Raw genomic sequence first — 24,612 nt, 5'->3', positions numbered from 1 at the left:
AAAGCTGGGAGGTGGGCATGAGCGGGAGGGCAATGAGAAGAAAGTGGCTGGGCTACACAAGACCCTGGCTTCACCCTCATTCCCCAAGAGGAAAGGATGAAAAAGGGTCAAAAAGCAGCTGGATATGCACTCTCTGTACTACCAAGCTTCCTCTTTGGTGATCAGCCTCAGTTCCCTCCAGAAGTATTATCTAGGTTGTAGTATCTCAGCATCAAGTTAACACAGTCTCAGGGCATCAATGTATATTTATGTATATATATACACACACACTTCCATATAAAGATTCTCCCACGCATGTGCAGGCACATACACGCACTTCCCTCCCATAAACAAACACTCTTTCTCTCCCAAACACACACACAAATTATAATTTTCAATTTCAGCTAACAAGCAGCTCAATTCCCACCCAAGTCACTGCAACACGCGCTTTGGGTATTGCACAGAAAGCAAATAAAGCCACAACCCTGAGCTCCGCCAGCAGCAAACCCACCTGGTTTTGGGGGGCTGGATTTCAGAAAGAGAAGCAAATAGCAGAAACCTGGTTCTGCCCCACTCCAGACACAGCCTGAAATATTGCCTTTCCTCAAGACATTTGCAGCTGTATTCTGTCCGTACTTGGCCACTTAGGATCCAGCAGGGATTGGGCTGGGATGCTTTCATCCCCATGCTACCATCAGCAGCCCAGGTCTGGTGAGCCCTGACCACAATTCTTATCAGAAATGAACATTTTTACAACACAACCTTTTCCCATTAGAAAAGATGATTTCCTCTGAATAAAAGCCTTGCTGTGGTAAAACATCAATTTTAATTATTCCCCCCCTCCTTGTCTTCCTGATTGGGAGAGTAAGTGAAAAATTTCATTTCATGTCGATATTTGCAGACAAAACAACACTTTTCATTTCAAAACACCAACTCGAAATGAAGAACAGGGTTTTGACACATCAAATCATTTCACTTCAATCAAAACTTGGATCAGCGCTCTTCAGTTCAGCGAAACTCCTCACGGTTCTAACCTCCCCCTCCAAAATACTCTTCCCCCTGGACAAAACCCCTGTTTCTCACCCAGTCTTTATTAATTCTGTGATACTAGCTCCTAGGAGCCACTGTCACCCTCATCACCCAGGCAAGTGGGGACACCTGCCCCAGAGCAGCCCAGAAGGGTGATGGGGGAGTGACAGACCCTCTCTGACCCGTCTTTGGATTCTTCTCACAGGCACCACATGAGCAAGCACATGGCTCAATTTCCCTTAACACAGGTCAGAGGGTAATGTCCTGCTAGGAACAGAAATGCTTTAAAATACATTTTCCTGGAGTCCCTCCCTCCAGACTATGTGGGGACCTTGATGCAATGATGCTGGTAACACAGGCAGATGCCTGAGGTTCAGCAGCATCAGCTGCTCCCTACGGGGACACAGAGATGCCAGTTGATTCCTCAGCATGGGAAGACCCAAGAGCCAGCTGGAGCGCAGCGGCTGCGCTGGAGACCTACAAGACCTACCCGCAGAACCGGGGCAGAGGGAGATGTGTTGCATCCCCACACCTGTGTGTTGCTGGTGCTTTTGCAGCTGAAGCCAGGCAAAGGAGACCACGGGACAAGAGGCTTTCTCCCTTCAGTGGAGCAGCAGGATCTCATTAAGATGGGAAACGGGTCCTGCCCAACAGTGACCAGACCACTGGAGCTTTGGCAGGGAGCACGGGAGGACACTAACCCCCTGGCACAAGCAGCATGGCAATGCCTGAGGACCCCACATGCCTGCCACCTCACCTGGGCCCCCATGTTTAACTCGCTGATCATTAGCAGAAATAAATGAACAGTACTGAATTAAATATTTAATCAGGCTTAAATTCACACAAAACAACAAACCTCACCCCCCAAACCTAAAGAGAAAGGGAGCTGGTACTGACAGTCTGATGCTGGCTGCGGATTAGCGTGTGCGTGAGCAAGTGTCATTTCCTTCCCCGTCACTTGCAATAGCTAATGTTACACTCTGAGTAAAGAGACAAATAAAAGCAAACCTGATTAAATTATATGAAGCTTACACAACTGTAGTTGCTTTATTTAATCTCTTTTGGGGATATTTTTTTTTTTTTTGCTCCTTTGCAACTTTAACCCCTTGCTTCCCAGGCCATGCTGAGCTGGTGTGCTCTCTCGAGTGGGACGTTTTGAATTAGGAGCTGGAAGCAGACAAACTTCCACTCAAGCCTGTCACAGCCAATACAAAATTCCTCCTTCGATACCCTTTTTGATACCCTTTCCACCCCTCTCTCTTTAGGGAAAATCATTAAGAACAAGAGCAGAGGTGAGAGGAGAGCCAGGCGTTTGCACAGACAGGTAGGGCTGAGACCCAGGCAGGGCTACGCTCATGCCTGCTGAGCATCTGGAAACCAAGCAGCAAAGGGAAATCCATGGAAATGGGGTCCCCACCACCCTCCGGAGCTGGGATTAGGGACCAGGGAAAGAGAGCAGGCAGAGAGCCAGGGCCCCGTGCTGTAGCCATGCTGGAGTACAACACCAGCACGTGCACTTGCAGTTGGTAAGAGCTTGTTGTGCTGTAATTAGTGACCATGCATCTTGCACCAGGGCCAATTACTTCTCCTAAATACATTGTGAAGCCCACGTCGACATTAATTACTGTGCTGGGTCAGCAGCGAGGGGAAGCTAAGGTCACCCCCCTCCTTTCTCTAATCAAGAGCAGCCTCAGCAGCCCAGCAAACGAGAAGCCAATTGCTGTGCAATTGCACGCACTAAATTATACAGAGGTGGGGAGGCCGGGAGAGGAGAGGGAGCTGGTTTGGGGAGCAGGGGAAGGATGCCAAAGATGGGTTCTGCATGGGGAAATGGATCCAAGCAAGCAGGCGATGTTGGACAAGCCTGCTAGGAACGAGCGGCTGGTCAGGCATCAAACGCAATTGAATAAAGCAAGTGCTGTAGAAAATGACAGCAGCAATGATATTAATATAAATATTGATATTAATGTCAGAGAGTGCAGTAACCATTTGGCAGCCGGTCTGCAATCGCGTTGGCTGCCACGCAGCGAGATGCTCTTTGCCGCACCAGGCTGAGCCAGCATCCAACCAAAGCATCTCTCCAGCCCTATGCCTGGAGCACGAGGACTTGTGCAGGACAATACACAGGGGCACATCCCCAGCGTGAAACACTACAGAGACAGACAGACAGAACCACACCTCCATCTCCTTCAGCACAGGGTGATCTTCTATCCCTGGGAAGAGAACCCGCATGGCGTAGGTGCGGTAATCCAGAAAGGGGATGCCAGCTCCGTCCAGGTCGTTGGTCAGCTCGTTAATGTCAGTCTGCAGCTCAGCAAAGGCTGTGGTGGGAAAAGCAGAATTAAGCAACATATCCCGGAGTCCCAGCACACAACATCAGCACCCAGCCTCCGGCACACCCCCCGGCACCCCATGAGCGGGGACCCCCAGGCGTGAATCGGCTCCCCCCAGCAGGCTGTGACCATGGCCCCCGTCTCACAGATGGAGAAACTGAGCTGTGGAGGGTGGAGATGACTTCCCCAGAATAAATTAAGTGACAGAATTGGGAACAGGATTGGCAGGTCCCGGAAGGCTCAAATCCCCCCCGCTCAGCACTAGCAGCCTCCCAGGGATGCTGAGGGTAGCGGAGAACAGCAAGGCTTGAACAAAGCCAGAGCTTCTGGGGGAAAATGTTAGCCTAAACCACAAGAATGCACTCATTTCTTTTTGACCTAAATACTACTGGAGAGAAGAGCTTGAACACACCCACCCCAGCACCTCCCAATCCAAGCAGAGGCAGCCGTGATTCCCAGGGGAACACGATGCAGAGGGGGTCCTGAACCTTTAATTGCACCTACAGGGAAAAGCTGACGGGAGAGGAGTCTTGGAGATGCACCAGGGAAAGGGGGTGGGGAGGGTGGGGGGTGGGGGGAGAGGAGAAAACCCTCAGAAAAATCAAATTAACAGCACTTTAAAGGGAGCTGAAAGCCAAGCAGAGGACTGCAGGCTCGTCAGCCTGATGAGAAAAAACAAACCGTCAGCTTGAAAGGCGTGCTATCTTATCTGTAACTAGTGGGACTAGAAAAGAGAAAAGGCAGGGAAGAGATTGTGCCTTTTAATTAAAAGCAGATCCTTTTATCTGCCAGCTGTGGAAGACAAGACACCATCCCCTCCACCAGCTCCCTCCCCTCTCCCTGTCACCAGTGCCATCCACAGGCATGTGCAGGGATGGGGATTTTGGGGAGCAAAGGGTTTTTCTTTCTTTCTCCTTTTTATTATCTTGGTTTCGGTGCCTGCTCCATCCGCAGCACCCAGGCTGGTTGTGGCTGTGGCTGGCAGGGTCGGGGCCTTGGGAACCAGCTCAGGGGGATAATGGGCAATTAGGTTTTATCAGCAGGATCATACAAGGAATTCTGTCCAATTTCACAGCATCCGTCTGTCACATAATGAGAGACCGACTGCCCGCTCACAGGCAGCTCTCACTACCCTCCTTGCTCTCTTTTCTCCTGTTTGGAGAAACAGAGGGGAATTTCTTAACTGGAAAAATCCCCAAATTCCACCCAAAATGAGTTCACTTCTTCTGACAAAGCAGTTTTGCTCATTCCCATTTGCCCTCTGGAAGGCAGCGGGGAAAGGGTGGGAGCACACTGAGCCTCAGGACGGTACAAGGCCCTCCAAGACCCCCACGTTAACGGCACAGGGATCTCTCACCCTCTTTGCACTCCAGGGCCACCCGGGACTCCAGGTTGTCCATCTGCAGCTGGAGGCGTTTCAGGGTCCGGTCGGCATCTCGGGACTTGCGCTTGTAGGCGATAAGGACGATGATGATGATGAGGAGGAGCAGACCTCCCCCGCCCCCGATCCCGATGATGGCGGGCAGGGTGAGCAGGCTGTCTGAGTAGATCTGCAGCGTCCCTGGGGAGAATTCGAACCCTCCAGCCTTGATCTGCACCGTCATGGGGGGAAAAAATGGACCTGGCGTCAGGGGGGCAGGAGCCCGGGGCAGCCCTCCCCACCATGCCCACTGTGCTGGGAACTGGGGGATGACTCCCAGCGCGAGGGAGGAAGGATGGGGACTAAAACAGGGATGGCAGGAGCTTGTCCAGAGCAGTGCAGCACGCTTTAATGGGATGCAGGACACACGCTGCCAGTGCGCACGCAGAGCGGGCAGAGAGTTTGATGTCTCATTCAGACAACATTACAGTAACAGATGGGATGTGAAGCCAGTTCCCTCATGGGTGGGGAGCCTGGGGGGGGCACCGTGCTGGGTCCCTTTCAACCTGGCAGGATCCTGGAGTGTGAGTACTGCTGCGCTACAACCCCACAAACAAAGGAGCCGTCCTTACAGTGTTAGCCAGCACCGGGGGGAAGGGGTGGGAACCCCCCTCTCCGCCTTGGCATAGGTTTTGCCTTGGCACCCAGCGGGGAAGGGAGGTTGTTGGCAGGGCCAGCCAGGGCCACCCAGGGCACAGGAACGCTCAGCTGAGCATGCTATTGAGGGGAAAAAGTATTTGGTCCTACCAAACATGTAATTAGGGAGAGCAATGCCCAGGGAGCAGGAAGATGTCTCCTGAGGATGCTCCTGTATGTGCACTGACTGCCTGGTCTTCAGCTGGGTCAAGCACACAGCAGGGCCAGTGCCGGGATTAAAGACTGAACCTCTGTGACACATGGGACATGAAAAGCAAAGGCACTGGTGTCAGCGTTTACCGTGACTTTGTGCTGGCCAGTGAGGTTGGGGGACTCGCAGAGGAGCTGGGTCTCGGAGACGGTCAGGGTGCAGGGAGTGTCTCCGATCAGCACGGTGTAATTCAGGCGGGAGTTACCAGCAGCCGGTGGAAGCAGGTTCCTGCCCTTTGAGGGTACAAAGAACGAGACTGTCAGTTCTCGTGCAATGGGGAACACTTAAAAAAACCCAACGTAAAGCAAGTTCCTGCTCTCACAATGCAGAGCTTTGCCCCAAAGGAGACAAAAAGCCACCTTCACAGAGGGACACGTCCTTACCCCTTCGCTCCCAGGTGCACGCTGTCTTACCTTGAGGATGAGGGGAGAGCTGGGCTTCAGCTCCAGCATCCCCGTGGGGCTGAGCGGCTCGAAGACAGGGTCTGGGTAGTAGACAAAGTTGGTGGTGTTGATGATTAGCAGGGCCTGGACGTTATCCATGACAAAGCCAATCTCATCCGGGCGGTCGCCAACCTCGGGAGGGCTCCGCTCGGGGTTGTCGATGGAGGGCGCGTAGCACACCATGGTGGTGTCGTTGTAGACGGTGCAGTTCTGCAGGAGGCAAGGATGGGGGTCAGACTCAGCTCCCGAAAGGGAGGTCAGGATCGGATCCCACAGGGATCTCCTGGAAGCAGAAGCTCCAGCCACAGGGTTTAGACTTGGGATCTCCTGTCCTGTGCTGTTACATCAACAGGTGCCACACCCCACCCTGGGGCAGAGACAAACTTGGGTCTGCAATGGGTGTGTGAGGGGTGGCAGGTGGGGGCCCGTTGGGGATGGGCTTTTTCTATCACTATCCTGCAGACATCCCACAAATGTCCTATCAGTTTTGAATGCTCAGGTCTCAACCCACTCCTGGCAGCACCTGGCCAAAGGCTCTGCAGGGAGACCAGTGCCTGTCTTTGGGTGGCAGCCCATGGACCTCAGCCTTTCTGAACCATCGCACCTGATGGCCAAGAAATGCACTTTCTGCCCTGCGTTGCATAGGTACAGCATCCCTCCTCCTTGTGCTCTGCCCCCAGCCCCAGCCAGCACCACTTACGTTCTCCCTTTCAGAGCTGCAGTACTTGGCCCGGATCCTGGGTTCTTTGATGGTGGCCAGGTTGGTGCCGGTCACAGTCAGCAGCGTCCCACCACTAGAGACATGCAGACCATGGGTTAGGAAAGGCAGCTTGGCCCTGGGTCCCCACTTCTGCAAGGGAAACACCCATCCTCACCAGCCAAATGCCCATCTGCCCCAGCCTGTGTGAACCACAATGCCCCAGGGACCTCTTATCCCACCCAGATGTCACCACAGCTGGCAGAATCTGGCATGCATCACTGCCAAATCATCTCAGCTGACCAACTAGAGATATGAAATCTGCTAATTAACACTAACATCCCATCCTGTGACAGGTTTGGGATCTGAAGGTAGCTCTCAAGCTAAAGACCAGCTATCTGCAATGGGAAAGCATCTTGAGGAGAAGGAGGCCCTCTCTGCCTCCCCCTCCTTCACCACGCAGGCAGTGGGTGGAAGGCAGGATGAGCCCCGCCGGGTTTTCTCCACGGCCTTGTGTTAAAAGCCTGGCAGTCCTGGAGAGCTCGGCCATGCCCCTGGGGAGCTTTGCTCCTCATCAACACCCTGGGGAAGGTTTCCCCTGGCGCTAGCTCTTTACAGATTCCTTCGCCTCCTCTCCAGCCAATTCAAACCTTTTAGAAAAATATGTAAACATTTAAAAAAATCCCCCGATGGGAAATATTTTAATTTTATTTGCCACCGCCAAATGTCAAGCTGAAATTAAGCAGATCCAAAGCGCTCACTGCTCTTGCCCCCTGCCAGGCTGAGCACTGCAGGCCAGGAGTGCCAAGCCATTGCTCACACTTCTCTTGCCACGTCTCTAGAGCATGGCCTGGTGGCTATCACAGCACCACTAGGACATACACATCAGGAGGCGGGGATCCATGTGGAAAATACCCCCCGATGCGTCCCACAACCTCCCTGCAGGCATCCCACCATTTACCTGTTGATGCTCCATTCGGGATCGATCTTCTGGATGGTGGGGTCCTCCGTGTAGTTGTACTTCACCTCCGGGTTGCTCAGCTCTGCCCGGTTGATGTTGATAAGGATGGGAGAGCCGCCGGGGGTGTGCCCAGGGGGGGTCCTGCACCGAATTTCACGGGCGCTTCTCCTGGGGCAGAAACATATAAGCTGTCAGCACCTGGGCAGGAGGGAGGGGAGGGCAGTGATGCTGCCCATGAGCCCCTGCCCCGGCCCCTCTCCCCTTCTGAAACTGCCAGGGGCAGGGGGCCAAAGAAAGAAAGGTGGAAAAAAAGGGGAACAAAAAAAACACAAAACAAGAAATGAACAAAAGGCAGCCAGGAAAGGCTGAGCAGCTCCTCAGAGTTCCCATCGCGCGGCTGCTGCAAACAGCAGCGATTAGGGCTGATAACCAGTAATTACCGCAGGAAAATATTTAAAGAGCCGCTCCATTATCATCCCTAATCTAAAAATTATCCACTTCATGCCTCAGGGCTTTGTGCTTTTAGAGAAAAATCTGCTCTTCCTGAAGCCTCTGACACAGAGAGGTTTCGGGGGAAGATGTCTCCAGCCACCCGCAAGGTTTGGCGGTTTGTCTCCCGGGGTCCCTCCCGGTTCCCCAGCATGGGCTCCTGGCTGCTGCTCTATCTGGGGGTGCTGCTGCCTCTGGAGCTGCCTGTCACCTGTCCTCCACTACCTTCCGTGCTCCTCACCATGAAAAAGCGCAGGGCCGTCCCCCAATGGTCACAGAGACATCGCTGCCGGCATTGAGGTGGCTGCCTTCGATGGCGATCCAGGTGCCACCGGAGAGAGGGCCCCGGGCTGGGACCACGCGGGAGAAAGTGGGCGTCTGTCAAAGGAAAAGAGCATCCCTGGTGTCAGATGGGATGGGGACAGAAACCCATGACCCCAGGCAGCCCTGAGCAGGTGACAGGGCCTCAGAGGAGAGGCAGCTGTAGGACAGCAGCAGGGCACAGTGCTAAGGGCTGGCAGTGCCAGCAGGACTGCAGAGAGGCAAAGCACTGGCAGCCTTGGAGAAATTCAAACTGCATGACCCAATGCCTGCCCAGAGCATCCCCACCTGTCCCCCAGGGAAATGATGGCCAATTTTCCAACTTGTCTGGAAAACCACCCACCATCACCTCCCTCCCACTGTGCCAGACCTATTCCCCAGTACTGCGCTTACCACGAAGGTGAAGCTCTTGGGGGACACGGCCCGGTAGCTGGGCGAGCAATTGCGGATGCACACTTCTACCCGTGCCTCGTGGACCTTGTTTGGGCTGGCATCTCCAATTTCACACACGATCCTAAAGGGATGCGAGGAAGGAGCCCTCAGTGTCCCAGCACCAAGATGCTCCCTGTGCCATGGTGGGGATGGGCCGGCTTCAGGAAGGGACAGATCTGACACCAAGCAAAGGTCCCAGGTGTCAGCAGGCAGTGGCCTTGCCTGTGGGAAGCTCTCCCAAAGCCTTTGGGGCTCCTCCTAGAGCAACCACAACCAGCAGGTTCCTCTCTCCCAGTTCGGCCCGGTCAGCTCCATGTCTTCTGCAGTCACAGGCAGCATCTGAACACCAGCACCCCTGTCCCTGACCTGCCGAGGTGATCTGGAGCACACCCACCCCTCGCCAGGCACTTACTGCTCAGCGCTGATGTACTCGCTCTCGATGGGAATGCACATCACTTTGCCGACTCGAACGCCCCAGCGGACATCCTCAAACTTCAGGCCAAGGTTCTCGCCCGTGATGGTCAAACGGGTCCCTCCTTGCCTGGGGCCGGTCTCAGGGGACAGCTAGGAAAGAGCAGGGCCCGTGAGCCAAGGGAGCAGAGCCACAGAACAGTCACCTGGGAAGCTGTGGGACGTGTGTTACTCCCCAACGAGCAGCGAGGAGCAGATGGGTGATAATAAACACCAACACATCTGTAAGGAGCCCACAGAGCAGGAAAGACCTCCCAAGTGACAGCCGCATCCACAAATCCCCCCCAGGAACAAGCCAGGAGATGCCAGATGTGTCCAAGCAGAGGGTTGGGATTTGGACACCCCGCTGCAGATGGAGCTGCCTCATAGGTGACAAGGACACAGATAGGAAGGAGACAGGGCAGCATCAGCCATGGCTCCAGCTGAGCTGGTGCGAAAGCACGTGGATCTGCCTGGCTTTTAGCCAGGTACCACATACACAAGGATGAGGTCCCTATGTCCAAGATGTCTTCAGAGGAGAAAGCATCTCCACCAGGTCCCTGCACACTGCAGGCAGGGGGGGAAAAGGGTTTCTCTCTGCTGGCAAACCCTGTGCTGAGCCTGGCTGGGAAGGGAGGGGACATCACCCTGGCAATATGCCTCATTTACCAGAATGATGCCAAATAAAGCGGGCAGGTGTGGCCTGACAGACAGCGGTGGAATGAGGGATGAATGGAGGCATGGGCCCACTGCTGTGTCCAACCAGGCAATTACAGGCAGTTTTACATCAGCACTTGCCAGCCCCGGGGCCCAGTGCCCACCTGCAGCACTAACTGGGATGAATGTCAGGGCTGCACGTCCTGGCTGGGACCAGGGACAGGGCTGGGTCCGCAGTGACACTGAGACAAGAGAAGGGGAAAAGGCAGCTGCAGGCAGCAGGCGAGGGAGAGAGTAATGCAGGCTGGGTTGGTCCGGGAGGAAGATGCACCCTGACCCAGGAAAAGGGACCATTTTGTTGCAGGTGATGCCCTCCTCTGCTCGTGCCCCCGCGGCGCTGGCAGAGATCCCCTCCAGCACCGGCCATGCTCACGCCGCGACCAAGCACGTGCGAGCTCTTTGCATTCCTGGCAAATCTGGGCGGCTGCAACCCTGGGGCCTGAGCCAGCTGGAGCCTCCTCCTCCTTTCCCCCCTCCTCCCCGCACAGGGCTCACTCCTGGACATCACCCCTGCAGTGAGGAAATGTGGATGAGCAGAGGGTGGGAAACATGCAGCAGCAGACATACTCCACATCCCCAGCCCCGAGGGGCCACATGGAGCCAGGGGCTGTTTCTGCACAGTCCCACCACAGCCATCGCCTCTGGGGTTAACCACTGTCCTCCAGATTCACACCCGGCTAATCAAACGGGGGCAGCCAGTCCCCCACTTTGGGACATGTCAAGGGACAGCATTAGTGCTGGGACCGGCATCTGGGGCCCCAGCTCCTGCTGAGGCACCACAACTCACAATTTACACAGCAACAAAACCCTCCAGGGCTGCAGGAACTGCTCTTTGCCTAAATCCAGCTCAGCCCCTGCCCAAGTCCAGGATTGGAGCTCATTATGGCAGCTGCAGCCAGCATCAGGTTGGGTCTTCCCCCTAAATCAAGCTCCACCGGGGTGGCTGGCAATAAGTGGCTGTTTGTTTGGTGTTTCTAAATGAGTGTTAAAAGCTGCTCCAGCATGTTCGATTCCTCCACCTCTGCGACAAAGCTGACAAGGGCCACGCATTCGGGAAGAAATGAGCCCAGGAATGAAATAACATTGTTGGTCACCCAGTGTGAGGAGGTCATGGCTAAACAAGGTGTGCAGAAGGAGGGAGCTGATGAGAACGGGGGCTTCTCAAGTCCCCCCTTTCCCCACCTCCACCTCCAAACCCCTGGCCCTGACAAACACTGCTGGTTTTCTGCTAATTGGTTTCACAGGGTCCTTCTACATCAAGAAATAAATGGCTCCAGTGGGCGCAAGCAGCAGGCTCGCTTCCAGCTCCGGAGGCTGCAGCAGGGCCAGGAGGTGCCAAGGCCAAGGGGTTCCCCCTTCCCAGGGGAAGGGATATTGCTCTGAGGGTCACAGACAGCACCTGGCAGGACCCTGCAGAGGTTTGGAAGGGAGCCTGTCCCCACCACCAAGCAATGGGCAAGTGATTCTTCACTCCAAGGGTGAAGAACCTTGGAGTGGGCTTGGGTGGTCACCTCCCAGCCCAGCCCCACCACCTGTGAAGACACCTGCACCTCGGTAGGCTGGGCAAGAAGGAGGCTTCTGCTCCTCCTGGAATCTCTGTACAAGACTCGTTTCCCCCACCACCCCATGATGCCCTCTCTGCACCAGGCTGCTCTCTGGACCATTTCCAATCCTGCCCACAGCCTGGAGCGCAGGGCAGGGGTTGTGGGAAGAAGCAGGCAACCAGCAGGCTGCCAGAGGAGCATCACACGGGCAGCTGTGCACAGACACACCGACCGCCAGCGTGCAGGGCACTACTGCAGAGCAGCACCAAGGTCAAGCCCACCTGCTAACAGATCTGTTTCTGCTGCACCTGCAACTACTGAAAAATTTCATAACTATTCAGGGTGGGAGAGCTGCTACTGAGGCAGGACACCATCAGCTGCTGTGAGCAGTGTGTGTGTGAATGCCTGCAGCCCTGGCCACACGAGCACAAGAGGACAGGGACCAGCCTCCAGCAAGGCCACCCTGGGCATGACCCAGCCACTGCAGTCTCCACTCCCACCACCCCCAGGGGTCCAGATTTGGGGCGTTCAGGAAGGTATTTGGGACGAGGAGCGTTGCAGTCCCACACACAGCAGCAGATCAACTAGTTGGGATGCAGGCTCTGGGGCTCGACCCCACTCCCTTCTCTTGCCAGCACTCCACCAGCCCCAGGCAACTCTCTGCAGGCAGCACTTCTCACAGGGAGGGGCAAGGACGTGCCTGGTGGGGGGGCACCCCCCTCTCCCCACATGGCTGTCACCCAGCCCACTGCAGCGCCAGTACCCTGTGAGAGGCCAGGTAGTGCGGGGAAAAGGCACGACTCTCATTTCCAGCTTCCATCAGATAAGACACTGAAACCCAAACAGATCAGATCCTGTGCTAAGACTCCAGTAATTAACACCAGTGAGACCCAGCCAGCCATGGGTAAACAGAAGGCATCCAGCAGAAATACCAATAGTCCCTCCTCGTGCACTCGGAGCCTGGCCTGACAGGCAGGTGAACATTAATATACACAGTCTTATTAAATGAAGGTCATAAAAGCTGTCAGGAAAGGGAGATGATGATTAACTACTGGCCCTGGTGAGCATGGTGACATGAGGAGGAGCAACCTCGAGCCACGGCTTTCCCTGGATCCTCCAGTCACATGCAGGAGCGGTGGGAATCTCAGAGATGGGCCAGAAACCCCAGTACACGGGGCTGGTGGAAAGAGTATTTTAGCCTTGGAAATGAAAGTGGCAACGAGAGATGCTCAGCCCTAAACACCAAGTGGATGTGGCTGCTGTGAGGTGCCACCGGAGAGCCCCACCCCATCTTCCATCTCCCACCGCAGTCCCCCAGCATGGGGCATCACCTCCCGTCTGTCCCCGCGTACCTTGGTGATCTTGGGGTCGGTGCAGCGGCTGTTGCCGCTGCTGGCGTGCATCCAGCTGCTCTCGTAGGCCAGGCAGTGCTGCCGCAGTGAGCAGCGCTTCTCCGACACGCACCAGCCGCACTCGAAGCGCGGGTCGGCCTTGAGGCACAGACCGCAGCTCTCCCGCAGGGCCGAGCACTTGTACAGGTGGGCTGCAATGGCAGGAGGAGTGCGGGGGTCAGCACGGCCCCCCCCCCCCCCCCCCAGCCCAGGAGCACAGGGTTTTTGGGGAGAAGGGCACCCGCTCTCACCCCTATCCGCTGCGTGCATGCCACCAGCTCCCGGGGGGACAAACCCCCATGGGCAGGAGGCACCAGCACCCTGGACTCAATGCCAAGGCAGAGCTCTGGGCTTTCTCCCAAAGCTTCTTGGAGAAAAGCCTCTTGCTTAGAAACCCGCCTGACCGCTGCGGCTGGAGCATCGCTCACTCCCCCAAGGCACTGGTGCAAACTGCGGTCGTGGTGGTGGAGAGGGGTGGGCTGGAGGCTGAGGGGGGGAACCAGGCTGCTTTCCCACCCCAGACCTGTCCCTCACTCACCCTGGATGTTCTGGGGATTGTCGATGACAAAGTTCCCATTCCAGACCACGGATAAGTTGACTGGTAGGTCGCTGATGTCATTCCCTTCGTAGAAATACTGCAGGAGGAGACAGAAGGAGGCAGAGCCCATGAATCGTTGAGGCAAAACACACCAGTGAGGGGCACAGAGAGGTGTACAACCCTGTTACATGGATATCTCTCATCAACCCAGAGGAGAGGGTTGGGGGCCTAGCTCAGACTCGCTGGCTAGGAACCGACAGGTCTAACAGCCACTGGTCAAAGCATCAGACACAGCACACGCAAACCAGTAGGCTGGTCTGGCAAAAAAAGATAAACAAAATAGAGGGTTTCTAAATAGGCCCAAAACCCATTAACCCAAAGGTCTGAAGCTGCTGCTGCTGAGAGAGGAAGAAATAGATGGTGTCTCTGCAGCACACATGTACCTCTCCCTGCCAGGCACCCAAGCCCTCCCCCATGTCCTCCTCACTCCAGGGAAGCCCAGTCAAATGTTTGAGATCACATTTGGGATCGCGTTTGTTACTAGTGATGCTCAGGGAGGGCTGGGCATACAGCAGGAGCAGATTCAGTAGAGCCGCTCCCAACACCCGGTGGAAGGATGTCCCCCGTGGTCCCCCCCAGCCCCAACGCCCATAACGCAATGACATAAAGCTGTGGCCACACAGCCGTGGGTGGGACAGAGCCAGGCACCAGCCTGGTACCACATCAGCCCTCAGAAAGATCTGGGGAGAGCATCCCTCCCCTCCACACCGCACCCTCAGCTGCCCAGCTCCCAGCCCCACACCGTGCTCAGCCATCAGCTGTACCCCACTCCAGGACCAGCACCACCACCCTGATCCCCTAAGCTCCCATGTATGAAGGTGACACCAGGGGATCCCTCCCCCCAGCTCCAGGGAATCCCAAACTCATGTCCCAGCAACCACTGCTGCCCACACATACCCACTTCTGTTGCTCCTTCCAGCCCAGCCAGTGCCTCCTCCCCACCCAAACCCCTCTCCCCTGTCTCAACAGACGAGCCCCAGTCCCAGCAGCCCCATCAATATTCCCCGCACAGCCCCTGCACGCAGGCGGAGAGGTTTAATCGATACAGAGGCAGGAAGGCAGTCGGAACCGTCCCTGACAGCTAATGACCTCCTTCGGCAAGAGATTCCCTGCTCCTCGCCTGAGAAAATGACAGGCGTGTCAGGAGAGATTAAATGAATGATTCATGGGTTGCTGGAGTTTGTTAGGGAGCGGCAGACGCGCCAGCAGTGGCTCACTCGGCCACGGGCTGGCTGCAGCCCTGTCACCACCTCCAGCCAGCCCGAGCGTCACCCTTTGCAGCCCCGGTGCCACAGCTGGAGGAGGTGGCCTCAGCATCTTCTCCAGCACTTCCTCAGTTGCTGCCCCACAGAGCACACTCATCCCCTGCCAGGGCCAGGGACCACTCCAGCGGGTCTGCTCTGCTCGAGCCCCTCCATGAGAGGCAGGGACGTGGCCCACGAAGGAAAGCCAGTGTGCCCAGGTGGTGTGGGAAGCAAGAGATGCTTTGGTCCTTCTCACCTCACCATCCAAACTGGTCCCTTCCATGCTGAGTCCCTCCCAAGCAGGCAGCATCGCCAGCCACAGTCCAGCATCAGACACAGCACCAAAACGGGGTGCACACCTGATGTCAGACATGGCCACAGCAACGCACTCCTGCCTCACCCCTACAAGGTGCAAATGGGAGGCCAAGCCTGGTTCTCGGTTACACCTCCACTGCTTTCAGTTAGTGGTCTTATGTCCAGGGACCACCCCACCAAACACAGGGTGGAGGACCCCAAAACACAGCCCTCCCTGGGGAGGAAGGCTGCTGCTGATCAACCGTACGCAGCAGCTATAAAGCATAAGACATTCAACTGCAAACTCAACCCTTTCTTGAGTGCCCAACATCTCCACCACCATCTCCACCATAAAAAATGAGCCCCATCACCCCCCACCATGCAGAGCCTCTCAGACACAGAAGCTCTCACGGTGTTTGCTCAGAGGACATCTCCACCATGCACCATCTGCAAGCAGAGCAACACTTCTGTCACCAGGCCTGGGAAGATGAAGCCTGAACTGGGCTGGGAGTCCAGATCCATTCAGCTTCCCCTACCCTACACCCACCCAAGGACATCTCCAACAGGACAATGGTGAGGAGGAGCTGACCAGACCCGCAGCAGCAAGCAGAGACCATCCCCTGGCACCAGGAGGGAGCACGTGCTGGGAGGGAAGTGGCAGCTCCGGAGCAGAATTTAGCTGTGACGAGCCACGTGGCAGCGTAAGTGAAATTGGCATTTTCAATTTGTACTCTGACATGTCTCATTTGGGGCCCTGGCATCTCGGGAAGGCATCCAGCCTGCAGCTGTCCAAAACACTTATTTGCATCTCTCTGCCCCGGCTGCTTTTGGAAATTAGTTCTTCTGGGAGGTGGGCTGGAGGAAGAAGAATAGGGAGAGAGGGAGGGAGAGCATTAACTCTTCATGCGCCAGCCCTGAGAACTGCACAAGAGACAATGTCCCTCTGGGAAAGGACACCGTGCTGAGGATGCTGAATCTGCGGTGGCGCGGAGCTGGAGTGGGCAGCGGGGAGCAGCTGGGAGCGCAGGACTGTGTGGAGGGAAGCAGCAGGCAGGAGCAGGAGTCATCGCCCCGGCTGGTGTTCGTGGTGTGGGAACACCAAGGGAACACGAATATCAATGAAAAACGTGTCTTTGGCATCTGCGTGTCCACCAGCAACCCCTCACTTGCCCTGCAGAGATGGGCAGCTGGCCTGTGGCTGGGATGGGGTTACTGGTCCCTGTAGGATGCTGGAGCAGAAGCCATGGCTCAGCCACGTGCGGGCAGGAGCTGCAGCAGCAGGGGCTCAGGGCTCAGCCTCCTGGGATGGCAAGGTCCATCAGATCACCCTCTAACTTCCCAAGCACCTCTTATTTTGAAGGACATTTTGGAAAGGCCCCCTTGGAGCTGCTCTGGCTGTAGCACAGGCAGGAAGCTGCCCTCTCCCGCCACGGGCACAGCCACAGCCAGGCAGGCGGCAGCAGCAGAGCAAAGCAGCAGCCACTTTCCAGCCCTGAAGGTCCCACAACCGGTGGGGATCTGGGGGGAGATGCTTACCAATCTGTCCATCCCATGGACAGTCAGCAGGTCCCATCACTCTGGCTCCTCCCTGCTTCTAGCTAACACGGTGCTAAACGTCCACTAAACACTTAACTGATATTAACTTCCTGGTTAATCAATCACTCTGGCTGGCAGGGATCTGGGATGAGCCACGGGAGGGGAGGCCAGGGCGGGTGTGAGTAGGGGGATGCCGGACACCCAGGCAGTCCTGCTATCAGATCACCCCTCACTCTACAAAGGCACCCGGGACACCCTGGGCTGTGCCAAAGGATGATACGGCACTGAGGCCAAATTACGAGAAAAGGACATTTGCTATGGGAGCAAAAAACGACAGGCACAGCCCTGAGAGCAAACCAACGGCACCCAAAAGAGAAACATTCTCACCTGGGGATGGTCCACAGAAGGGGATGGGAGAAACGACGTAATCGAGTAAATCAGCAACAAAGATGTGAGCTGCTTGGCTCCTTACCTAAACCAACCAGCCTTTCAGTTCCTCTCTAGAAGAGCCTACAAGTCAAGCATGGAAGGGCTGACCGAGGACACACCAGCCCCTCCAACCTGGATACAGCTATTCCTAGCAAGGTCTCATTCTGCAGGGATGTGGTTCAGGGAAGATAACTCCTTGCTAAGACTTTCTCAATGTTCTTCACCCAAAAATCTATCTCAGGCACCTTCCCAAGTAACAGCCAACAACCTCATGCACTTCTAAGTCTCCAATTCTCACACCAGCTCTGTTCCCATGTGGGGGATGCCCACCAGCCCAACACGCTGCAAGAGCTGTGGGTGCCACCTCCCCTGAAGGTCTCACTTTTGGTTCCAGCAAGCCCAGTGCTCACCCACCAGCTAGCAGCAACGGGCACCAAGAGCCACCCAGCTCCCCTTGGGGTGAGGGATCCAGAACTCCAGGAAGATGCCTCCAGGGAGCTGCACTCCCAGGGGACAAAGCCACAGCCAGTGAGGGGGCACCCCAAATCTGGGCACAGATCACACTGAGATGCACTTTGGGATGCTCCTGCAAGCACCATGCCAACTAGCCAAGGCGCTAGCCCTTTCCAGCCCAGACAATGCCCCACAGCCATCACAACCCTTGCCACAGGGCATCCATCCCACTCCAGCCACAGCTTGCACAACCTAGCCCCGCGGAAGACAGCGAGGGGCTGCTCCTCTGCCCTCTGCCATCAAACCCACATATTCAAACTTCCCCTGCAACCCCCCTCCCACACACACTATCCCCCAGGGCTGCATTTCTGGAGGAGCGCTTGGGCTGCAGCTGTGTCCTATTTTTCTGTAGTTGATGACCTCAACTCCTTCCCCGCACTACGGGGACAGCAGTAATGTACATCGCGTCTCGCCAGGGCTCAACTGCAATTCATCATTATTTTATCTGCTGGAATTTAATTGGATCCTATCAAACTCTCCTGATACTCCCTTTTCACTTTAAACACTGCTGCAGGAAAGATAAATGTAGGCACCACTAGCATGGAGAGCACGGCTTTGTTGGCGAACGGTGCTGGGGTTGTGGGCTCCAATCCCGATTTCCCTCTCCATGGCTGGTTAATTAGAGATACATATACTGGAGGTGTGCGGCGCTCAGAACAGGGCATGTGTGTATGATTTATGTTCCTCTATAAATACACCCCAGGCCTAGTAAAATACCGTCATCCACACAACAGCACAACTTGACGGTAACACTTGGCCTCTGATTCTGGATCTCCTTTTGCTCTTTTCACATAAATCTCCTTTCCTCCCCCATCGCACACAAGCTTCTTCGCCTGAATTCCTCCTGCCCGAAATTTGGCAGGGTGTAAGTGAGAACCCGAGACCCTGGGAATATGTCAGAGCAACACCCAGGCTCCACTGCAATGAAAAAATACCCAGAAAATGTAAATCCACTAGGTCTTGTCTGCCTTCTCAGCAACCACGCCTGGGGCTGGGCACCCCAGCCTCAGCATCCACGCTGGGTACCACTTGCACGCCCACCCAGCCAGCTCAGCTGCTCTGCACCCACATCACTTTGTTACGGGAATAAACTGCTCCTGGGTGAACATCCCGACCTGAACCTGGCCGGAGGGGAGCGACCTCCAGAGCCGCAGCCAAAACGAGTGGGGAGGAGGGGGCTGTCCGTGCCAGGGGAATCGGCGAGGACGGAGCCGAAAGGGAGCCAGGAAGGTGACACAGCTGCTCATCGCCACGCGGGGCTTTGGTTAAAAAGAAAGGGAAATAATTGAGGCATGAGGCTTAATTTAAAGTGCTGAGATGACAAACTCAAATGTGCGTGGAAAGGAGATCAGGGGTTCTTCCTATTTTTACATTTAAAGGGAAAGAGCAGTTCTGGGGCTATTTCAGCCTTAAGAGTAACAGTCTGGAGAGAAAAAGCCAAACCCTTGTCAGTGAGAAATAACTGTAACCATTTTGCCAAGGCCAGGACCAAATCGGACAAAGTCAAATGTTACAAGCAGTACTGCAGATATGGGACTGTGGTACTTTCCAACAACAAAACTGTCTATTTTTTGCAGCAATCAGAAGGATGAGCTCCGCTGAGGGATGGCAGATGGCAAAGGCAGGGATGTCTGAAAAACGCAACTCAGTGGCATTACCTGCACACATTAAGACAGGTAACCATCTCTCCATCCTCTGCTGCAAGAAGAAAGCCTGGAAATGTCTGCCTCCAGAAGATTAAAAGCAACCAATTAACAAAAAAAAAAAATAGTTTACTGGCCAAGAATACCATTTTCTTTGTTAGGCTTGTCTTTCCTTTTTGCTTCTTTAACAAGGCATGTGGAAAACCTTTAGGGTTGCTTTCCTTTTGAAGAGCAGAAAGAGACCAAAGTGAGGAGGCAGAAAAGGGTTTTTCCTGCTTGCTTTTTGCCCTGGGATACGTGGGGAACACCAGGCCTGGTCTCCCTTGAGTTTGCTGAAGATCTATTGGGTGTCTCAAATGATGTTTATAGTCACAATCAAACCTTAATGAATAGACTGCTGAATATTTAACCAAGATGTCCTTTCTTCAAAGTGCTAACAAGTCATTGGAGTTTGACAAGCACTAAAACTAAACAAAAGACAAATCGTTTTAAGCAGGCTTGACTTATTATCCCTTCCATTCATCCATGATTCAGGAAAGCATCCCTAATTCCACAGAGTAATTAACCTCTTGTTTAGATCCCATTGAACTCCTGGAAACAAAAAGTGTGCTTAAATGCCTTCCGGGGGAGAGGACATCCATTCCTCACTTGCTGGCTGGGAGGATGTCATCCTTCCCCTATTCCTCCACTCCCCAGTGTCATCCACACCAGGAGACAAAACCCAAAATCCTAACCCAAAGGATGAATTGCAACGGAAAAACCCAGCGGGTCATGGGTGGGGAACTGCGCAGGAGCCTGAAGTGCTATCAACCAGCCAGATGGACCGCAAAAAAAGACAGGGAGGAGACAAGCATCACAGAAGTGTGAATCTGAATCCCCCACACCATAAAGCAGCCTGGCTAAATGCCCTCAAACATTAAAGCAGGCGAGCAGACCCTGAAAGCAAGACAGCTTCTTTCAAGCCAAAACTCTTCTTCCGTCTGCGAAGCCACCCTGCGCCTGAAAGCCAGGTCTCTTGCCTGCGACCACGACCCTGCGGAGCTGCTGCTGCCCGTTCCTGCGCCCACACAGCCCACAGTGCATCCCATGCACTCTCCAGACAATTTGCTTTGTTTTCAGGGTATCCCTGGCAATTTTCAGGTCAAACATCCATCACTGTCAGCCCAGGAGAAGATGTCGGTCACCTCAGCTCTTTGTGGGGACCACGGGGCAGGCAGGCACACCTCAAGCTGTCCTACCCCTTTGGAGAAAAGCTGCAGAGGCCGTGAAACTCGTGACACTGGTGCCGATAGCCACGCCACCCTTTGGGAAAGGCAGTGGAATTTGCTTCTGCCTCTCCCTCCTGCCTTGCAAACTCAAACTTACCGGGGAGAAACGAGTCCAAAAGATTCAGATCCCCTCTCCAAGCCCCACCTCTGTTAGGTAAAGGCTCTGCTCTGGTGCAGGCACCTCTCCCCCAACACCCCAATGCTGTGCAGCCGCGGCACTTCTCTACAGAGAGCATCCTGCAGCACACACTGTCCCAAACTGCTTCTGAATGAACTAAGCCAAACTGCACACTAAAGAACTGGGCAAGAGGGAGCTGCCAGCTCTGCTTGCTGCAGGCAAAGGAGACCTGGCAGGAGGCTGGGCTGGTCAAGGGGCTCTGGCCAGGCAGGGGCTCACAGGGTGTCCCCACAAAGCTGGGGACCAGAAAATCACCGTGAGGGATGAAGGTCTGCGAGCCAACATCTGCTTCCCCCAAGGACTTCCCACGCCCCCGGCAGACACAGTTTCAGATCCCAGGTGCTGATGCAGCACCGTGCCCGGCCGGGGTCCCTGCAGGCTAGGCTCTCTCTTTGGGACAAAGAGGCTGCATTTCTCCCACGCTGCAACAGGGCAATGGTTTCTCCAGCCCATTTCCAGCTGCACGCAACCCGGCAGTGGGGCCAGGCATGGACGCGCTGAAGAACAGCCCTCAGACAACCAAGCAGGTACCCGACGTAACCAGCCTTCTGCTGGGACAAGAGTAGCTTGGCTGACCCCCAAGAAACCTCCCACATGGCTGTGATGGAGACAGAGCAGCATCAAGTTTGGCTACCAGGAGCAACAAGACCCCAGCGAAGGGACCCCCACGACCATGGTGTCTTTTCACACACACATCCATCACATTCCCCTTAAAGCACTAACACTGAGCCATACAGGCCACAGGCAAGACTGGGTCTGGGGGCAGATCTGTGTGACAAAGCCCTGGTGAGGGTCACAATCAATACCAGGGACCAGCAGCCAAGCCAGCTCCAATGGGCAGCACTCCGCCTGGCTCCTTTTCTCCCCCGAACGCAGAAGCAAGATGACAAACCTCAGCTCAAGCTGCCTCGCTAACAGGTTCTTGCAGCAGAACCCTCCAGACACTGCCCTGGTCCTGCTGCTCCCTTGAGCTTGCACTTTGTGCCACTGCCTGCGTTCGCCTCCAGGCCAAGCACAGACCCACTGACAACATTTCCAGTCGGCAGCTCAGGATGGGGAGCATTACTGCTCCTCCACAGCCCCAGGAGCGCCGAAGGAGGGAGGGAGCCAAGGCTTATCTTCAATGGCCTCTAAATGTCACTCGTGCCACCAAAGGACAAGGGAGTAGGGATCAGCAGTGGTGTTAGGCTGCAAATGAGCTTTCAGCGTGAGTGATGGAAAACAAATTTTAAAAGGATTAAATGGGAGGGAGACAGGAGGGGCCAGCTCCATGCAGATGAGGGCAGGTCTGTGTAGAGCCCAGCGAGGCAGCTGAGGAGCTGAGCCACGCTGGCTCCCAGCAGGGCTATAAACACCCTGGGTACATTTGCTCATGGGTTTGGTGCTCCCTGCACAGGATTGCTGCACGGCAAGGGGCACACACACAGCTCACCGAGGGGCCACAAAACACCCTCTTGCTTAGGGGCAAGGCAACCAGAGAGGGCAGAGCTGCCTGCAGGAGAGAGCTTAAGTGACAGAGCTGTAGGGAACAAGGACAGAGAAGGAGGGAGCAATGCACTTGCAAGGCCAGGATGGAGGGCAGGCAGGGGGATGAGGTAGCTGCCAGTCAGAGCTGGGGATGGGCAGGGGCTGCAGGGGACGGACAGGGGCTGCAGGGGAGGAGGGGAAGAGCCTGCAGGGCTGGCAGGCATGGCTGCACACCAGAGAGCGTGTGTGCAGCAGGACACAGAGATGGTGTTAGCTCCGTTCCGCCTGTAAAGTGGGATGGCTTGGTGTCAGGGGGAAGCAAGAGCAGGCAGAGAGAAGGGGGAGGCAAGGCTCCGGCACGTCCGGGCCAGCTGGCTCCAGCCCAGGCAACTTCCTTCAGCTTTCCAAAGCCTTAGAAGCGCTCCTAAAGCCTGGCAGGTCCCCTGGGGTGGCTCCGGCGCTGATCCTATCCGGAACAACCCCAAACAGCAGCTCCCCCATGCACCTGGGGGAAGCGGGAGCCCACCTTGCACCCCACAGGCACCAGAAACCCCCGTTACCTGTCCACGGGAGAGCAAACCTGGCCATGCAACGAGGCGGGAAGGTCCCGAGGCAGGGCAGGAACGAGCAGCCCGCAAACAAAGCCCGTGCCGAGGCGAGCCGCCCACTCACCGAGGTGTTCTGGCACTGGATGCTGGTGCTGTTGAAGCGCAGGGCGGTGACGCGGGTGGTGCTGCCCGGGATGTGGAAGATGCACTCGTAGTTGCGCTGGCCGGACTGTGGCTGGGGCAGGTTCTTGGCCGTCAGGGTGATGGGTTTCACCACGCCCACAGGGATGTAGATCTGGGTGGAGGGCAGGATCTGGGGGCAGTCCTGTAAGGGGAACAAGGGGCAGACGATGAGAGGGAAATGCCATACAGCCTCCCCCAGCACCCCCATCACCCTCTCTTGGCTGGGAGGCTGGGCAATGTCCTGTGAAAACACCACCCTGAGCACACACTGAAGTAAATCCTTATGTGCAGTCAACCCCAAACCAGCATCTCATGGATGCTCTGACCAAAGCCCTGAAGACAGAAAAGGAGACCACAGAGGAATCTGGTGGCGGGGCAGGGAATGTTTTCCACATCTCAGGTTGATCCAGGCCGGAGGTGGGGAAAAGGATTCAGCTATGGGGCCTGCAAGCTGGCAGTGCGACAGCAGCACACGTTTGCATGAAATGGCTGATAAAGAGATGGGCTTTAGTGCCACCACTGCAGTCAGTAGGTTTCAGAGTCAACGCCCACTGTGCATTGTCAGGCTACCCTCTCAGCCATCCTGTTTCCCTGAAAGCCTCCATCCCTCTTCCTTCACAAGTGGACAGAAAAGCCTTTTCTCCCTTTGACACTGCAATGTGCTTCTGCAGTATTGCAGAGAACCTGCCCTGCAGGGAATTTTGCTGCTGCTGCCCAGAAGACAGTGCCTCTTGCCAGGGGATGCTGCTGAGTCCAAGCTGGGGAGGAAAGCAAGGAAGAGGGGCTCAGCACCACCCTGTCAGCCTCCCGTGCTCCCCAGGGAAAGAGCCGTCGGGAGGGCAAAGCACTCAACTTTTAAAAGCCATGGGCTCCCAGCTGCTCTGGGGGAGCCAGTGAGCCTTGCGTGCAAAGCACAGGGGAGCAGGAGGGTACAAAAATAAATGAGCTCAGGCAGCAAAACAGCTCCACAGCCCCGGTGGGTGCTGCTTCGGCAACAGCAGCCTGATGCAATCCCACGCTGGCTTTGCCGAGCCGGGTGCAGGTCTCGCACCTACAGTAACGACTCCTGGTAGTGTCGGCTTGAAATAACGTCAAGGGGGAATAACATGTGCTGAATCAAGCTGCTCCGAAAACAGTAACAGCAGCAGCAGCAGCGCTGGGGGTGGACAGAGCCGCACCGCTGCTCTCGCAAGGCTGCCGAAGGCCGCGGCACGGCTGCGGGGGCAGCTCTCACCACAAAGCCACCGGCAGCCACGCACGGCCAACGCTGCCCAGCTGCCTCCTGCCATGAGCCAGGATGGACCCCGCACGGCGCCAGGCTTTAGGATTAATCTAACTTTCAAACCATGTAAAGAAATGAAGAAGAAATTGTTTCATTTAGCAAATATTGACAGAAAACCCCAACTCATTTTACTCTACGTTTCCTGTCCTTTACAAGCCTGTATTCCCCAAAAGCACAATTTTTAAGGGAAGAAACTATTTATCCCCAAAACAGAATTGCTGAACAAAATGACAGCAGAGAGGAACAGCAGTGCCAGCCCCAACCTGGAGATGGTGACAGGGCTGGGACAGTTTGGGGACCCTCGGTGCTGCTCTGCCACCTCCCTGCTCTGTACCACAGCTGCCCTCTGCAAAGTGGGGCTTCAGTTGCTCCCCCT

General features: G+C 55.5%; 1 protein-coding gene across 3 annotated transcripts in view; it reads right to left on the bottom strand.

Annotated features, from left to right (window-relative positions):
- PLXNA1 (plexin A1) overlaps window positions 1-24,612 on the bottom strand; it is a 122,208-nt gene that overhangs the window by 25,715 nt on the left and 71,881 nt on the right. For all 3 annotated transcript variants that reach the window (XM_042799536.1, XM_042799535.1, XM_032994896.2), the window contains exons 10-21: window positions 22,896-23,096; window positions 13,592-13,688; window positions 13,015-13,205; window positions 9,364-9,515; window positions 8,913-9,033; window positions 8,440-8,576; window positions 7,710-7,877; window positions 6,752-6,845; window positions 6,022-6,261; window positions 5,698-5,841; window positions 4,699-4,933; window positions 3,187-3,329 (exon numbers count right to left, since the gene is read on the bottom strand). In XM_042799536.1, coding sequence (XP_042655470.1) covers window positions 3,187-3,329; window positions 4,699-4,933; window positions 5,698-5,841; window positions 6,022-6,261; window positions 6,752-6,845; window positions 7,710-7,877; window positions 8,440-8,576; window positions 8,913-9,033; window positions 9,364-9,515; window positions 13,015-13,205; window positions 13,592-13,688; window positions 22,896-23,096 — 1,923 coding nt within the window. The remainder of the gene's footprint in view (window positions 1-3,186; window positions 3,330-4,698; window positions 4,934-5,697; window positions 5,842-6,021; window positions 6,262-6,751; window positions 6,846-7,709; window positions 7,878-8,439; window positions 8,577-8,912; window positions 9,034-9,363; window positions 9,516-13,014; window positions 13,206-13,591; window positions 13,689-22,895; window positions 23,097-24,612) is intronic.

Source organism: Tyto alba, unplaced genomic scaffold (genome assembly GCF_018691265.1).
Source record: "Tyto alba isolate M040663 unplaced genomic scaffold, T.alba_DEE_v4.0 Super-Scaffold_3, whole genome shotgun sequence".
Lineage (NCBI taxonomy): Eukaryota > Metazoa > Chordata > Aves > Strigiformes > Tytonidae > Tyto > Tyto alba.
The sequence above is the reverse complement of the archived record's forward strand: the minus strand, read 5'-3'. Positions and strand labels throughout refer to the sequence as shown.